General features: G+C 40.0%; 1 protein-coding gene across 3 annotated transcripts; it reads right to left on the reverse strand.

The window, feature by feature from the left end:
- Positions 1–11484: 11484 nt before the first annotated feature.
- On the reverse strand, positions 11485–16787 carry SERPINA7 (serpin family A member 7). Of its 3 annotated transcripts, XM_025372774.1 has the most exons (5): positions 16758–16787; positions 14489–15127; positions 13165–13438; positions 12290–12437; positions 11493–11767 (listed from the first exon to the last, which is right to left on the reverse strand). In XM_025372774.1, the coding sequence occupies exons 2-5, from the start codon at positions 15108–15110 to the stop codon at positions 11564–11566; spliced, it is 1248 nt and encodes a 415-aa protein (XP_025228559.1). In that variant the 5' UTR covers positions 15111–15127; positions 16758–16787; the 3' UTR covers positions 11493–11563. The 3 variants fall into 3 exon arrangements, with proteins under 3 accessions (XP_025228558.1, XP_025228559.1, XP_025228560.1); XM_025372773.1 differs by lacking the exon at positions 16758–16787 and having other exon boundaries at positions 11485–11797; positions 14489–15152; XM_025372775.1 differs by lacking the exon at positions 16758–16787 and having other exon boundaries at positions 14489–15446.
- Between the last annotated feature and the right edge of the window lie 1523 nt (positions 16788–18310).

The following is an 18310-nucleotide window of genomic DNA, read 5'->3' on the forward strand; positions in this document are numbered from 1 at the left end:
ATTATGAGGGTTGGGAAGTAGGAAAAAGGTGGGAGAAATCCTTGAATGTGGCAATGTATCATCCAAAAGAGAGAGGAAGAGTTCATAAATGACTAACTTTGCCTTGAAGTCACTAGATACACTGATATGCTATTAAAAGGGTTGTGTGGTCAAGAGCGAAGTACAGTGCAGTTATAGGAAAATTAAGTAATATTTTTTAAACTTCCATAAGCTACTTCAGGGAGATGTCCCCAAACTAAGGTTGCTCGAGACAAACATATGTGGAGAAAGAGAGAGAGAGTGAGAGAGAGAGAGAGAGAGAGAGAGAGAGAGAGAGATTTATTTTAAAGAACTGCCTTATGCAATTGTGTGGTAGGCAAATCTGAAATCAGCAGGGCTGGCAAGGTGGAGACCCAGGAAAGAGTTCCTCAATCTTTTCTCTTAAGGCCTTCAACTGATTAGATAAGGGCCACTCACATTATGAGGGATAATATGCTGTACTCAAATTCTACTGATTTAAGTGTTTTTTTTTTTTTTTTTTTTTTTTTTTTTTTTTTTTGAGACGGAGTCTCGCTCTGTAGCCCAGGCTGGAGTGCAGTGGCCGGATCTCAGCTCACTGCAAGCTCCGCCTCCCGGGTTCACGCCATTCTCCGGCCTCAGCCTCCCGAGTAGCTGGGACTACAGGCGCCCGCCATCTCGCCCGGCTATTTTTTGTATTTCTTAGTAGAGACGGGGTTTCACTGTGTTCGCCAGGATGGTCTCGATCTCCTGACCTCGTGATCCGCCCATCTCGGCCTCCCAAAGTGCTGGGATTACAGGCTTGAGCCACCGCGCCCGGCCTGATTTAAGTGTTAATCACATGTAAATAATAACTTCACAGCAACATCTACACTGGTATTTAACAACAACAACAACAAAAAAAAAACAGTATCATAGTCAAGTTGACAAAAAATTAGCCAATATACTCACTATAAGAGAGAAGAATTTCAGAGAACTACATGTGAAAGTTATTTGGCCTCAGAAAATACAGTAACATTTGTTTTGTATGCTATAATCCATCACCTTTTCCAAGGCAGAAGCTATATGCAAAGCATGCAATGATCTGCTGACCTCTGATGAGAACCAGGACAGATCTTTCAAGGATGTAACTCCCTGGAACAAGGAGAGATGCCGTGACTTACATGACCTTCCAGAGGAGCATGCTGCCTTCACCAAGTCTGTAGCTGCTAGGGACTTATTTTTGTTCCTTAATTGTCTTATGAAATGGATGAATGCAAGTTAATAGTAACAGGAGTACCACAGGTGCTATTCCAAGATGACAGAGGACAAACAACTAGCTTTATGCCATTCCTTGTAATATGTATTAGACACAAAAGGTAACAAGGGCAACCTAATTTTTTCTCTTCAGGACTACCTGTGAGCCTTGGCTGCACCTTAGAATCACCTAGGAGGCTTAAAAAATATTCATGTCTGGACCCTACCTCTTGTTATTCTGATTTAATTCTCTTAAATTACTCACTTTTTCTTTCTTTTTTTTTTTTTTTTTTTTTTTTTTTTTTTTTTTTTTTTTTTTTGACAGAATCTCACTCTGTCGCCCAGGCTGGAATGCAGTGGCAGGATCTCAGCTCACTGCAACCTCCGCTTCCTGGGTAAAAGTGATTCTCCTGCCTCAGCCTCCCAAGTAGCTGGGGGTACAGGCGTGTGACACCATCCCCAGCTAATTTGTATATTTTTAGTAGAGACTGGCTTTTGCCATGTTGGCCAGGTTGGTCTCAAACTCCTGACCTCAGGTGATCCACTCGCCTTGACCTCCCAAAGTGCTAGGATTACAGGCATGAGCCACTGCATCCGGCCTAAATTACTCACCTTATTTTGAGATAGTTCCTCATACAATTTTTAATATAGAAGTAGCAACATGTGAGCAAATAGGTTATTAAAATAGGTTGTGATTAGTGCTATAAAAATAAATGTCAGGGAGAAAAACCTGTGGGCATAGCTAGACGAGAGGTTTTTTTTTTTTTTTTTTTTTTTTTGACACAAGTTATTGAGTTTTCTTGAGGGACTTATTCACGGGAAAGGTTATATTTAAACTGAGTTTTCTTTCTTAAGGCTTAAAAATTTCAAGCCTGCAGAGAAGTACTAAGAATAATATAACCACACCCAGATGCCAGTCACACAGTGCTAAAAAATGTTTATATTTTATTTTCCTCCTTAAGAAATAAATAAAAATGAAACAAACAATTATAGACGTAGTTGACTTCCTCTTTATTCCTTTACTCAATCTCATCATCACCTGCCTTCCTCTAGAAGCATTAACATAAATCTGATGCATGTATTTCCAGTTCACATCTTTATACTTTTACTTCATATATGTGTATTCATGAATTGTTTAGGTATTGTTTTTAAAAATATTTTTGAATTAAAATTGGCAAATAAATATAGATTCATAGTATATAATGCAATGTTCTGACATACATATGCATTGTGAAATGAGTACAACCAAACTAATTAATATATTCATCATTTCACAGCTATCATTTTTTTTGTGGCAAGAACATTTAAAATTTACTCTTTTAGCAATGTTCCAGTATACAATTCATTACTCTTAACTATAGTCACCATACTGTACAAGAGCTCTCCAGAAGTACTTAAGTATTCTTTTGTATGGCTTTTTAAGTGACGTAAATAGTGTCATACTTTGTTTTGTTCTTCAACTTTATTCTTACAAGGTTGTCAGAGGCACTTGAATCAGAGCATCTCCATCTTGAATAGGGGGCTGAGTAAAATGAGGCTGAGACCTATTGGGCTGCATTCCAGGAAGTTAGGCATTCTCAGTCACAGGATGAGACAGGAAGTAGGCACAAGATACAGGTCACAAAGACCTTGCTGATAGAACAGCATGCAGTATTCTGTTCTTGCGATAGTTTGCTGAGAATGATGGTTTCCAGCTGCAGAAAACCAAACACCGCATATTCTCACTCATAGGTGGGAACTGAACAATGAGATCACTTGGACTCGGGAAGGGGAACATCATACACTGGGGCCTATCATGGGGAGGGGGGAGGGGGGGGGGGGGGGGGGGGGGGGGGAGGGATTGCATTGGGAGTTATACCTATGTAATGATGTAAATGACGAGTTGATGGGTGCTGACGAGTTGATGGGTGCAGCACGCCAACATGGCACAAGTATACATATGTAACAAACCTGCACGTTGTGCACATGTACCCTAGAACTTAAAGTATAATTAAAAAAAAAAAAAAAAGAACAGCACGCAGTAAAGAAGCTGGCCAAAACCCGCCAAAACCAAGATGGCGACAAAAGTGACCTCTGGTCTTCCTCACTGCTCATTATACGCTAATTATAATACATTAACATGCGAAAGGACACTCTCACCAGGTCATGACAGTTTACAGATTCCATGGCAACATCTGGAAGTTACCGTATATGCTCTAAAAAGGGGAGGAACGCTCAGCTTCAAGGGAATTCACCATCCCTTTCCCAGAAAACTCATGAATAATCCACAGCTTGTTTAGCATATAATCAAGAAATAACAATAACTATAAGCAGCTGAGCGGCCAGGCTGCTGCTCTGCCTATGGGGTAGCCATTATTTGTTACTTTACTTTCTTAATAAACTTGCTTTTGCTTTGCATTGTGAACTCGCCCCAAATTCTTTCTTGAGAGAGGTCCAAGAACACTTTCTTGAGATTTAGATCAGGGCCCTTTTCCAGTAACAAAGTAACATTATTTTCTGAGTTTTTGAGATATATTCATATTTAGACATGTAGTTCTAATTTAGCAATTTGGGTGCTCAAACACTATTCCATCATATGAACATTGCTATTATACAATTTAGTCATCCATTCCTTTATTGGTGGATATTTCAGTTTTTGCAGCTTTCCCTTACAGCATTGTTGCCATGAACTTCCTGGCACATGTCTCTAAGTATACACTTGCAAGTGTTTCCTAAGACCGTAGTTCTCAACGGGTTCTACATATTCGAATGACATCGAAAAATTGTAAAGAATGCATAAATATTTCTCATTTCATGTAGATGGAGTAGTTCGTTGTAGGTCAATGCTCCTATAAAGAACACCTAGAAAAGTCAGATAGACTACTAAAATCTAGTTTTAAACGTATCTGAAAACTGCAGAAGCAATTAGTATAAAAGGGAAAAAGATTCCAGAGAAAAAATCTTTCCAAGCTGTATTGAGAATCTGTAATTTATTGTCCCCACCCCCCAACCACCAGCACCCCAGGAAGATTTTGCCAGTTCCAGCTGAGGGCAGCACCTGGGGAATCAATAATCCATGTGAGCTTTTGGTGTTCACAGGAAAATGAGTGACAAATTCGAAGACACGGGGGGACTCAAACACACAACCAGTACCTTGCTCAAGGCATTTGCTGATTTCCAAAGCTGTACAGGACTGGAGGCTAAATATAAGTAGAGATGTCCTCTGAAAAGCTGAACGGAATTCCAATATACTCTCTCAAGGCTACTCCAAAGTCTTTGCCTCTTACGACTCTGTAGAGACAAAGACTTCCCCAGGGAGAGTCTTAGGAGACACAGACTTCCCATGTTAGGAGACAAAGACACTTCAGGGGAAGTGGCTAGGAACCCAAATGGAAAGATTTGGAAATCTTAAAGGCAGTGCTGAATTTTCAACAGCTTTGCCAGTGGAAAATTGCCAATCAAGCAGAATGCATTTAGATGCTGACAATCCAGATTCAGGCAAAGATAGAGGGATGTATATGGAAGTTGATTATATGCACACCCTATCACTCAGCAATTCCATCCCGTGGTTTATACCCATAAAGGAAACATACATTTATTCACTAGGAGACCTACTTAAGAACGCTTAGAGAGATATTATTTATAAAAGTCCATAAACTAGAGATTGCTTAAGTATCCATCAACATTAGAAGGGACAGACAAAATGTGTTTTCATAAAACAAAATACCATATAACAATGAGACTGAAAACTCTGTAACTATAAGCAATCATCCAGTGTTAAGTGGAAAGCAGAAAAACACAGAAAGAGTATAAATTATATGATTTAATTTATATTTATTTATTTATTTATTTATTTATTTATTTTTGAGACAGAGTCTCTCTTTGTTGCCCAGGCTGGAGTGCAGTAGCGCAATCTCCACACACTGCAAGTTCTGCCTCCCGGGTTCACGCCATTCTCCTGCCTCAGCCTCCCTAGTAACTGGGACTACAGGCACCCGCCACCACACCTGGCTAATTTTTTTGTATTTTTTAGTAGAGATGGGGTTTCACCGTGTTAGCCAGGATGGTCTCTATCTCCTGACCTCATGACCTGCCCATCTCGGCCTCTCAAAGTGCTGGGATTACAGACGTGAGCCACCGCGCTCGGCCTATTTAATTTATATAAAGATTTAAAAACAGGCAAAGTAATTTGTGATGTTAGGAATCAGGATAATTACACTTGGGAGGTTGCTAAGCATAAGGTGACATGAAAGGGGCTTCTGGGTCATAGATAATGTTCTCTTTCTTGATCTGGGTGCTGATTGCATGGATATGTTCTCTTTGTTAAAATTTATTGAGCTAAATACTTATGACTTGTGTACATTTTGTATGCATAGTATACTACAATAGAAAGATAAAAATTAAGATAAACAGAACAACCAACCAACTAATAAACACATATGCACAGGCCCCACATCCAGGGATATGTTTTCAATTAGTCTTTGGGAGGTCCAGTTACCAGCACTTCCCATAGGTTTATTGGGCAGTATTATTTTTTCCATCAGCACTGGTTTCTCTAATTTTTGCCCATTTTTTCTCTTAGATTATATGCCATTTTCTTATTGCTTTTGTTGGCATTTATTATATCACTAATCATGTGACGGGTATACTTATTGCAAATATCTTATTCTTGTCTATAATTATATTTTCACTTTGTTTTTAAGATGTATTTTGTCAATTATTGAGGTTAAATTTTCCAGTATTCTTCTGTATGTGTTTTACTTTTGTTATTATTTCAAAAATCCTTCCCCATCTATTACTTTACAAGATATGCTATTAATACTTTTAAAGTTTACTTTTTATATTTAAATCTCAAATCCATCGTGAATTTATTCCAGTATGTGGCAAAATGTAGGGTTCTCATAATTTTTTCTACACTGCCAGTATAGATGTAATCATCACTTCCCCAAAGATTTGTTACTCCAATTCCATCATATACCAAATTGGTTTACAGTTGGGCAAAGTCATGTAACACAAGCCTATTTTATAATAAAGTGTTGGATATCTCATGTAATTTATTAAATACTGTACTGAAAGTGAAAAACAGAATTGTTTCACACCATCACACCATTAAAAAATTGTAAATCAGACCATCATAAGTCAGGGACCATCCATAGTAGCACTTGGAAGTTGCTGTCATAAAAGAGCATCAGAAAGGCATGATGAAGGCTTACATAAAGCACCAGCTCAGAGGTGATACTTTAAAAAACTGGATTCCTTCTTCCACAGCACAGTATACTAACTTAAATCAGAGCTCACTATATGATGGTGTGCTCCCAATAGGAAGAATTCATGAGTCAGGAAGGAACTGATGGAAAATGGAGTGACCACACTCGCATTACTCTCAATGACCCACTGGGGAAATTTGCAACCTGTCCCTACAATTCTAGGATTTGTAGGGTTGCAAGTCATGATCACCAAAGGAAAAACACTTCTGCCATGAAATTCAGCAAGTGTCCCATTGAACTGTAAGCTATGGATGCTGCCTGAACACTTCAGGATCTTTATGTTCAGGTAATAGCAGGCAAGAAAAGGAATCACATCATTTGCTGTGGCCATCCTACAGACACAGGGTGGTTTCTCACCCAAAATTTGTGTCAGGTGTCAAGACTGATTACATCACACACACACATACACCAGGACAGCAGGACAGGCCTCCAAAGCTGGTCAAAAAATGGCTTGAGAGAGGAGGGAAAGGAAACAGCCTTGGGCTTTTATGATTGTTAGGAGTTGAGGCCACTGTGAGGGTTTCTTTGTATAGGCAGCAGCTTGTTTGGCTGGAAATTCTCACTAGCACCAAAGAAGGGAGCAAACTGGCTTACTTATCAGCATACCCAGATGTAGGGCATAAAGGAAAGAAGTAGACATAAGACTTAAAAGATGTCAAATATTAAGAAAATGGAGTTAGGCTCTTTATTACACCATTTAGTCAAGGGTAATTGATCCCAATCATTAGAATGAAGAAGAGTTGTTGTTACATAATGGGACAAGTAGAATATGTTTGACATTCAAGTCATCCACATGTGTGCCTCTTTATAATTCCTTGCCCAATTTTGATGGAAAGTGGACATATGAAGTGATCTTGGTCAGAGAATGCTATGGTAACTGGTGGCTCAATACTTGTCATGGATGTGGTTTTTAGTAACGTCATCAGGTGAGCTATGGAGATCAGGTAAACGGAAGGAGAATCTAGAATGGATAGTGGAGGGGAATGAAACATTATCAGTTGTGACACTGAGATCAGCTGCAGCAGCAGAAGCTATAGTTCTTTCTACCAAATGTTTCCTTCTAAGCTTCCTCCAGGAAGAAAGATTCACCAGAATCCTCGAGTAAATGCTTCCAAAACTTATAGGAAGAAGTAGATTTCAGCAGACAAGGAATTGACTGTGTTGGACATAGAGATGTGCCATACAGATTTCTCTTCAAGAAAGGACTTGTTATTCTAGATGCTTAGGAGTCCTGTCAGCACACAGGCTTCAGCTTTCAGTCCTTTCAAGGGCTGCCTCAGTTGCAGAGATGTCTTGCCCTCAATCATTACCTTTTCTGGTCAGCTCATATTCAATGACTGACCAAAGTAGATGTGTGAGGGTCCAGCTATTTTGACCTAAAACAGAGCAACTCTACCTGGCCATTTTAACTCCAGATTTCCTTGTGCAGTCAACCAAGGTTATTGCTATTTGAACCTGCATTCTGGCTTGACTTCAGCGTCTGCCTAATTTTGCTTCCTTCCCTTCCATTCTATAGGCATCAATCCCCAGGGCTCTCCCTCATAAATGTTCTGTACTATAAACTCTGCTTCAGGGTCTGCTTCCTGGATAATCAAACCTGCAACATCCCCACTACTACTACTACCAACTTCTGTATTACTTGGAGTAAGGCTAGTGTTATGGGCTTAATGTATGTGTACCCCCAATATTCATATTTTGAAGCCCTAATCCCCAGAGTGGCTGTATTTGGAGTGAGGTAGTAATTAATATTAAGTGAGGTCATAAGGATGGAGCTCTAATCTGATAAGATTAGTGTCCTTATAAGAAGAGACACAGGAGAGTTTCTCTCTCTCTCTCTCTCTCTCTCTCTCTCTCTCTCTCTCTCCCTCTCTCTCTCTCTCCCTGTATGCACCAGGGAAAGACTATATGAGAACATAATGAGAAGGTGGCCATCTACAAGCCAGGAAAAGAGCCCTGACTAAAAACAGAATTTGTTAGCACCTTGATACACATTTCATAACAACTCTCCATTTCCCCCTTCCTGCAATCTCTAGCAATCACCGTTCCATCCTTTGTTTTTATGAGTTTTACTAATTTTGATACTTTATGTAAGTGGAATAATACAGTGTTTCTACTTCTCTGACTGGCTTATTTTATTTAGCTTAATGTCCTCCAGGTTCATCCATGTTGCAAATGGCAGGATTTCCTTTTACTTTAAAGCTGAATAATAGTCCGTTGTATGTAGAAACATTTATCCATTCATCTACTGATGGACATTCAGATTGTTTCCATATCTCACCTACTGTGAATAATGCTGCAGTGGACATTGGTGTGCAAATGTCTATTTGAGATCCTGATTTCAATTATTTTTTGTAAATATCCAGACGTGGGATTGCTATATAATATGGTAGTTCTGTTTTTAACATTTTGTGGAACCTCCATACAGTTTTCCATAATAGGTATACTTACAAAGGGAATTTGTCTGTGTATTGTTGTTGAATTGGTGTTTGTCAAGGAGGTAGGGGAGGAGGATCCAGGGCTTCCTATTCTGCCATCTTGCTGATGTAATTTCAATATTATTTTAATAATTATATTTCTACATTATTAGTGGTACTGTAGTCCTACTTTTTCTTAGCATTTAAAGAATTATTCTGAAAAGATGTACGTAGATCACCAGACTGCCAAAGAGCTCTTTACCTGCTTGTGGCCAAACTTGATCATAAGTAAGTCCACAATCCAGCTTAACGAAGGCAGAAAAAGAGTGGAGGAAGTACCTAACTATTGTAATGCCCTAGTTGATAGATGTTATATATCACCTACATTCATATTTCATTGTTGAGAATTTACTTACATGGCCACACCTAACTGCTAGGGAGGCTAGAACATGTAGTTTATCAGGGAAGCCATGTGTCTATAATTCTATCACAATGTAGAAAGGAAAGCAGAATTGGTAAATTCCATGCAATCCATATCACTACTTTCTTGTGGCTGGTTTCCAAATAAGTTTTCTGTCTTTTTTCTGAGAATTTGTTAATATATTTTCCTGGTTTTTCTGTGCAGACAGATTTTTCTTCCTTTCCACTCTATTCTTTTAATGTTTATTTATTTTTCTTGTTTTACTGCACTAACATCTCCAATACCATTTTAAATAAAAGCAATAATATAGAGGATCCTTGTCTTATTCCCAATTTAGTAAAAATTCTGCTACAAATTTTCTCTATTAAGTGAGATACATGTTCTAGCTATTTTATGGGTAAACTTCACGAGGTTAAGGAAGTTACGTTCTGTTCTTAGGTTGCTATTCTTAGTTTGTCACAGGACAAACAGTGATAGCCCTGCATGATCTGACCACAGGAAAGAATGACTGAATGAGGTTTAGTCTCTAAGGAGACACATGAATTACTTGAGGGGTAATGTCTTTTAATCTGACTTCCCTCTGAAGATACTGATATTCCTTCCAGGACAAGCTCTGATAGAACTCATTTGGAGGGTGGGGGGTAGGAAGCAGTTGATATTACATTTACTCTGGCCTCTGGAGGTAGAGCCTGAGCTAGAGAACAGAAACCTGCAAATCAAGAGACTCACATTACAATCTTGGTTCTGATACCAGCCCACTGTCTGATGTTGACCAACATGATATTTACAGGGCTTTTTATCAGGTCTCAGGCTCTGTGATGAGCATATTACATGCTACATGCTTTGCAACACTGAAGGTTCACAAAATCCCAATGACATGGATATTCTTATTGTTTACATTTTACAAATGAAGAAAATAAGGTATAGGGTTTAAGTGCCTTGTCCGAGATCACCAAACACTAAGTAGCAGGGCCAGGATTGTAATGTAACTTTAGTGAAACAGAACTCCACATTAACAATGATTTTTTTGTACCAGAGATTCTGCTCTGGGCTTCAAAAATTTCTTACACAAAGCAAAGTGTGAACTATACCAGGAATAAGCAAACTTCCATGCAAATGGGTCTAATAAGCAAAAATTAGAATGTTTGTAATACACATGCTTTTCTAAACAAATATTTATTTAAATATGGAAGTACAACATCTACAACAGTACTTTTCCTTTTTTTTCTTTCTTTTTTTTTTTTTTTTACTATTTTCCTGTCACTGAATTGTTTTACCTCAGGGCTAGAATTTCAGATACTACATCACTACCACTCACTATGCCATTTATACTCAAACTTTAAATACATATTGTCTGAGATAAAATCTAGTTTGGTAGGTGGGAATGAGTTGGCATGTACAGGCATAGGGAAGGTTGTTGAAGGATCTGGGGATACAAAAGTACCAAAATTCTGTGAAATTAGAGCCCAAAAGGTGATTCCTACTTAAACAAGTGGGACAGGGGTGCTATATATGGAAAGGAGTCTGATTAGGATACAGAAAAAGAGGAGCTATGAGATATGACATGAATGAATTTCTTTCTCCACTCTCAGCTTATACATTGGCGAAGTGGAAGTATGTTTTTCTTTTTTGGGGGGGGGAGGGTGGGGTTGGACAGGGGAGTTTCTCTCTCTCTTGCTGTATTGTCCCATGCTTGTTCAGTAACGAAAGCTACATCCCTCTCAGTCTGTAACTCATTCCCATAGTGGGAGTTCCTTTATTCAACCTACCAATCAGATCTGGCAAGAACACAGAGAATCCTACTAATGGGACAGAGGGAAGGGGGTTGAGAAGTTCACATATAAGACAATGCATCTGCATTGTTTTATGTCCATTGATCTTATTGGAATACTGAGATATGAAGACCTGACCTGCTTTTTAGCTATTCCCCAGAAGACAGAAAAGGGAAAATTTTTCAACCCAGTCAAATTTATTAGAGCAAATGAATTGAGGGGTATTCTGACAAAGAGAAATATACAAACATAGAGCCTTCCTATGCTTTGGATAATAATGAATTACTCATTGACATTCTGAATGTTGTGCCATAGGATTGGCCTCTTCCACAGCCAACGAAGTTCAGCCAGGGTTCAATCTTCATCCCATCATAAGGGAATGCAAGTCCAAGCTCACATCAATCACACCAGGCTATATTATTTATTTATTTCCCATTGCAATACACACGTGCAATTAGCCAATGGCCTTTTCCCCAACTACACTTCCATTGGGTTCACAACTTTCCCTAGAAAGAGAATACTCCTTGTGCTTCTCTCCAAAATCAACAACATGAAAGATCTATTAAATTGGATAATAGGGTGTAGGAAAGTGTTTTCAGGCTGATCCGAAAGTTCAACTTCAGGGACAGCTGCAGCTTCAGTTCCCTCTTCACCAATATGCAGCACAGCCTTATGGGCAGCCTGTGTGGGGAGAGCAAATCCTGCTGGTCTCTGAAGAAACAGGAACAGTCTTTGGGAAGGTCTAGAAGTAAGTAAGTGAAAGGAAAGGTGGGGCCGCCCCTTTGCTATGCTTTGTTTATGGTGCTAGAATATGTAGCTTCCTCCGCTAAATGTAGTCAATCATTCTCTGGTGATTCTACGGCTAGCTGTTGGGAAACACTATGGTCTGCTGCCTCCAGGAGTCACCTCTTAAGCATTTCCTCCTCACACCTCCTCCAGAACTGCATCTCACCAGAGTCACTTCTGATCATTAAGCTGTTCTATCAGAATAATTTTAGGACATAAAGGTCAAGGATGGAAGAAGCTGATACAATTACTTATTTGGAGTAATGGGAATGACTCTGGAGTGATTCTAGGTTAGGAGGAGTCGCACTGCCTCTCTAGGCATCAGATTGCTAATTGGTAAAATAAGAAAGTTGAATTAATTGACTCCTAATTTCCTTTCCAGTTCATACATTTAAGAACTCTAGTTTATCAACTTACATTGGAAAGTTTCAGACCATTGTCCTCTGTGAGTCCAGAAAAATCAGCATTTTCAGCATAGGCACGCTGAATGCCCATCTTCAAAAGTGTGGCTCCAAGGTCATATGTGGCAGAAATGGAAACCTTTGGAACAAACAAGTCAACCCATCTGTGGGGAAAGAGGAAGGGAACACATGGTAATCACCATATCAAGCTTATGAGTCTCCTTCTCTCTCTCATGATGGTATTATATTGAACTCTGCTTCTTCCCTGAGTATTGACAACCATTATTATGTAAGTCAATACATGGCACCAAACTCACAGAAGTTATTCTGAAAGGAATGCACTCAGGTACAGTCAATGTTGGGCTGAAACACTGGGAGTAGGGAGATATAACTCCTTTATAATCAAGAGAAAATATCTCTGGGGTGATGACCAAAGTCAGGGAGCCAGTGGCATGAAGGTTAATGGGTAGCACCCAGGAGCTTCACAGTTTTCTGCCTTGCACTTCCAGTCCAAAGTGGCTGCACAATCACCTTTCAACATCAAAATCCAACCTGTTCCTTGAGCTCTAGTTGGTCTACAGGAAGGCATCAATTTACTAGTAGGCTGACTTTGGGGAGCTCATCTTATCTTTAAAGACCAGACTTCCTAATTTGAAAAATGCCAATTATACTGCCTCCTTTGTAGGTTTGTTGATGTGCTTGGATGATATGAAGTATGTAGAATGCCCAGCCGAGGGCCTGGTAGACAGTATTTTCTTGGCATATTCCAGTGATCATACATAGCCGTTGGGTAGTTTAGGGTGATTCTTCTGCCTCCGGGTTTCTGCTGAACTCAGTTTCACCTGCACTGTTATGACCACCTTCCACCCACACATCCTCTAAAGTATTTACCCCTTCTGCAGTAAGCGGTTCCACTTCTTCAGTGTTTTAGATGACATGGCCGCTTCCACTGACTCCATCTGTCCCTCCTTGGGAAGAACAAAGAGTGCCAGAGCATTCTCGCTGTAGTCCATTTGCAGAACTGTGCAGTTCAATTCCATGTCCACTAGGTGATAGTATTGTTCCATCTGGTGCATCATGGGCACTTGCACAGTGGTGGTCTTGTCTATTAAGAAGCTGGAACTGTCTTCTGTCTTGGATGGATCAAAAGGATTTGCCCACTGGGCTTAAAATACAAAGAAAAGAGAGGTGTTTACTTTAAACCGGTATCAGTACCAACAAGACCTTTTCCATTAGTCATTTCATTTAGAAATTAAGACCACCACAGAGTTAGGTACGTACAGTCAACAAGTTTTACAAGTAACTGAGGATCAGACAGAGAAAGTCATTTGTCATGGTCTCCCAGTTAACAGGTAGCAGAGCCAGGAATCACACCCAGGACTGTTGGGCTCCATGATTTGTGCTCAAAACTACTATACCACACTAAGCCCATCAGAGTCATAGTTTCCTCTTCCATAAAAAGGTATAAGGACATCAAACACACTAGGGCAAAATGAGACAATAGATCTGTTCTGCCATTTTAGCCAATCTATATACGTGTGGTTTGTGGCTGACAATTGATTACTCCTCCAAGAAATGTGACTGACATATACTATAGAACCAGGAGAAATCATTTGAGCACACTACCTTTAGAAAATAGTCACATGATTCTTGTTTCTACAAGCACCAGCTTTAGACTCACACGACCTTGCTGGGAATATCAGTTCTAAAACTTATTAACTGTATAAACTTGGGCACTTATGAGGATTGGATGAGACAGTGTGTGTATACCACACATGTAGGATGGTGTTTAGTACACAGTGAGTGTATAATACATGGTAAAATCATGTATGTAACATGCCTAAGTATGTACAGCAAGTGAGAATCACAGTAGGCTTTACATACAAATATGTCTACTTGACAAGTGCAAGCTTGTCCCACCTCACCAAATCTTTTGGAAACCATGAATCTTTAGCCAATTATGAGCAAGATGTTCATACCATTGTCACCCACCTCTCTGAAAGGGCGCTCTCCCTAGAAATTTCCTGGACTCATTCACAGAGCTGTGTGTCCATCTTGGAAGATCCAATACTATTCACAGCTATGTTCAGTGGAGCAGATCACTGTGGTATGAGGGACACCTACTGATGCCAGTAATAAGAGACCATGAGCTCCCCTCAGCACTCCACCCAAGTATCTGAGCCCTAGACTGAAAATTGACATCTGAAAGTCTTACCTTTAAAGTGAATATAGTTCACTAAGACCATGATGGTGTTTGGTTTGAGGTCTTGAATTAGACCTACAACTTTCCCTTTGGTTTGCATCTTCACATGACTGTTAATCTCTTGCTTGGCTGCAGAAATGTTGGAGAAGTCAGTAGAAAAGACTTCAGTCTCATAGAGAGTCTTGACATCATCCAAGAACTTTGCCAGTGGTTTCAGATGCTTGCCAATGAAGAGGGCATTTCCTATCTGCAATTCCAGTTCCTTCTTTGGAAAATTCAGTGAACAGATCAGATGCTGGAAGCCATGCTGGATATCTACCATGGGAGTGTCTGTGAGGTTGAACCCCAAGGTCTCCACAATCTCAGTTTGGGTGCTGAAGCAGGCCCCAAAAGAAAGCATAACCAAAGCTGCAGAAATGCTCACAGGGGAAAAGAAGATGTTCTTATCTGGGGTCTCCACAGTGAACCTCCGGTACAGGTTGAATGCAAAATCAGCATTGATGGATGACATCTTATAGAGAGTGGCATTTTGTTGGGGTGAATGGCAGGCTATTACTTTGCCTTCAGGTGATGCACAACGGATTGTAGAATGAAGCCCAAGTACCAAGAGACCCAGATAGAGGAATGGTGACATTTTGGAAGGAAGTTAATCTATAAGAGATGAAGTGAGAGAACCATTGAGGGAGCTTAGTTGGATGAAATACTCCCTGAGCCAGAGACACATAATAATCACCCACATTGATTAATAAAACAATAGTAAATATTTGATGATGTGCTCATCAGGGGCTGAGCAGGGGTTTCTCTCCCCTGAAAAATTGGAGATGCATCTAATATGGACAGGGAGTAGAAGAAGTGGTTTGCTGGGACCACAGAAATAATGCCATGGACTATCATTCAGGTGTTATAGCAACATTATGAAAATGCTGTGAGTAAATTAAATTTATGGAAATTGAATCACTTTTTATTTGAACTAGAGGCAGCCTTTTGGAGAGAGAGGGGGTATTCTTAGGTTAAACTAGTACTCCCTTTTCATACATTATTCATTGTCAATTAGAATTTTAGATTTTTTTTTCATTTGGCATTTTCTTAAAATAAAATCTACGAGATGAGAGAACACTTGCATCTTCTTTGGCTAAAAGACAAAATGAAAGTAATTTGTACAATATATGATTAGTTGGAATGGACCGGTGGTGGTTTATGGAGCCATGTACAAGTCATGAGCTGAAATTCATGCATTTTGCAATGCATGGAAGCCACAGAGGTATTTTCAAACAACTGGAAAATGAAAGAATAACTTTCTACATTTTAGATTTCTTTCACCATTCATCTTAGTAACATCTAAGCAGTCATTTCTAAGTTGTAAGACATCTTAACACTATTATTCTTACACCTATGCATGTTACTTTTAATTATTATAAAGAAAGCCACAAAGATATGGTGTAAGGTTCTCTGATCCTGGAAGAGTGCAAAGAAGTGGAGTAAAGGAGTCAGGTGTGGAAATCCCATGAAAGTGGACATGTGTACTTAGAAGGAAGAGATCTATGAACTCAGAAAAACGATCCTTCCTCCGCCCTCCATCTTCTTCCTGAGTGATCTTACCCTCGGCACTCAGTTGCTAGAAACTGTATCTCTCTCAGTCAGATTGCTCTCCTGAACTCCTAGCCATTTATCCAGCTGTCTTTTGGATATATCCACCAGGATGGTCCACACAGACCCCAGTCTCAATAAGAAAATCTCAAAGTTGCCATATGTAAACATATCATCTCCCTACCCCTTAAGCTTGCTCCCTCATCTTCATTCCACATCTCAGTCTATCACGTCACTGTCTATAGAGAAACCTAAGCCAGATACCTGGGAATAATCTTAGAGTCTCCTTTTATTCTCATTCCCCACATCTAATGAAGCATGATGTCTTATGAATACTAACTCTTAAATAACTCTCAAAACTTATCCCTTCTCTTCATTCCTGCTGCCTCTGCCTCTCAGTTCATGGCCTGAGCTACTACATTGGCTCCTAACAGGTCACACCATCTCCTGTATCCTCCATACCAACCCCCCATTGTTCACCACTCTATCCAATCTCCATATTGTCATCAGAGTCCTCTTTCTTTAAAAGTCACTGAGGCTGGTAGAAAGTCAAGTATTAGATGACCACACTTAGACCTTCGCCCCTAGAGCCAGGAATTTGGTTTGGGACTCTGACTTGTCAACTTGGTTATTTGGGACTCTGACTTGCTGATAGAGATGTTCAAAGTTCCCAAAGAGGAAAAAAAGTACTTACAACAAATGCCCAAGAATCCACCTGCATCTCTCAGAAAGCAACATCTTTCCATTTTTATAGCGTGTCCTGTATTGCAAAACTAGAGCACTCTTAGTTATAAATTAACCCCAGCATTAACTCTGGAATGGTATTTTCAAAGCTGATGTACAAAACCAAGGCCAAGAGGAACAAAGCAAAAAATGATAAGGTTTGAACTTTGAGTGATTGCTTTGGCTGCCAGACCCTTCATGTAAAACAAAAGAGAAAGAGGATTGTCAGAGCTGTAGGGGTTTAAGTCCATGCTAGTAAGAATGTCTTCAGCAGGCAGAATAAGGGGCATAGACAAAAGCACCAAGAGGCAGCAGGAAAAAGTTCTCACTATTGGGCCAAACAGTAGTGGGATTGGCAGTTTTTTAAGGGAAAGTTGTACAAAGGCAGAGGCTGGGCAATCCTCTCTAACAGGTTCTGTAGAAATTACACATGCATTCGCAGAGGAAATGATGTCAAAGGTAGCTTCCAGCCCTAGACTTCTGATGCTGCACACATATATGTCTGCTAAGGGGGAAACCAGCCCTGTCTTCTTGTCATTAAAATTCCCTGTGTGGTCCCCTGGCGACAGGACTCCAAAAGAGGATGCAGAAGGAGTTAAGGAGACTGAAATTAAAGATTCCACTGTCCAGTATTAACTGTGTACTGATTATATGCAAAGAATCAATGGGAACAAAGAGAACTAGACTCAGTCAGGAGACTTGAGTTCAACCTACCTCTGAAAGTTTCCAGCTCTAGTAGTAGTAGTAGTAGTAGTAGTAGTAGTAGTAGTAGTAGTCGTAGTCGTAGTAGCAGCAGTAGTAGTAACAGCAGCAGCAGCAGCAGCAACAGCAACTCCCGCTTTTGAGTATTTACTACAGGCATGGCATTTTGTGAAGCATCAGATTCCAGACCCTGCCAGCTTCAGTACTACATTAAGAATCTATGTGTTAATTTGTAGTGGGAGGGGAAGTAGGGAATGAGGGGCTAGTTCAAGCTAAGCATAGATGCAGTCTATGGTAGGACTTAGAATCCAGGATAAATAGTACTGACTTTACCTTGAGGGCACTGGGAAGCCATTGGAGGATAGACAGAGGGTGATTCTGTGTACCATTATTTCTTCTTAGCAAAACTAAGCTCCCACTATGTGGAAAGCACCATGGTCAGCACTGAGGTTTCAGAGCTCGTTGGTAAATATCAGTCCTGAACCCAAGAGGTCTTTCTAACTACCTGACACCCCTTGCCCATATTGAAGGGCACACCTCACAAATGTGACAGTCACCAGTACATGTGTCCTAAAGAAAGGGAGTGACAAGCTCAAGTCTCTAGACTGCGAGGTTAGTCCATGTAATATAACACATTGTCTGCTCTCTCAGCTATAGCAAGTCCCTACAGAGAAAACAGCAAAAGATTGTGTAAAAAGAAAACTTCCAAACCTGTGCCCTCTGGTGGCATAGTCAGACAATGGCACAGATTGTTTTCTGCTGCTTCTGATTCAGCTGAGCTTTGCTAGCAAGGCTTATCTCCGATGTAAGAGAAAGGTACCC

Source organism: Theropithecus gelada, chromosome X, assembly GCF_003255815.1.
Source record: "Theropithecus gelada isolate Dixy chromosome X, Tgel_1.0, whole genome shotgun sequence".
NCBI lineage: Eukaryota > Metazoa > Chordata > Mammalia > Primates > Cercopithecidae > Theropithecus > Theropithecus gelada.

What these genes read in the sequence shown, in the direction of transcription:
- SERPINA7 (XM_025372773.1), bottom strand. Translation starts at nt 15,110, where the DNA reads ATGTCACCATTCCTCTATCTGGGTCTCTTGGTACTTGGGCTTCATTCT. An exon ending in GAACTATATTCACTTTAAAG is followed by an intron (nt 13,439 to 14,488) that starts GTAAGACTTTCA and finishes TTGTATTTTAAG; the next exon opens with CCCAGTGGGCAAATCCTTTT. An exon ending in AACCGCTTACTGCAGAAGGG is followed by an intron (nt 12,438 to 13,164) that starts GTAAATACTTTA and finishes CTTTCCCCACAG; the next exon opens with ATGGGTTGACTTGTTTGTTC.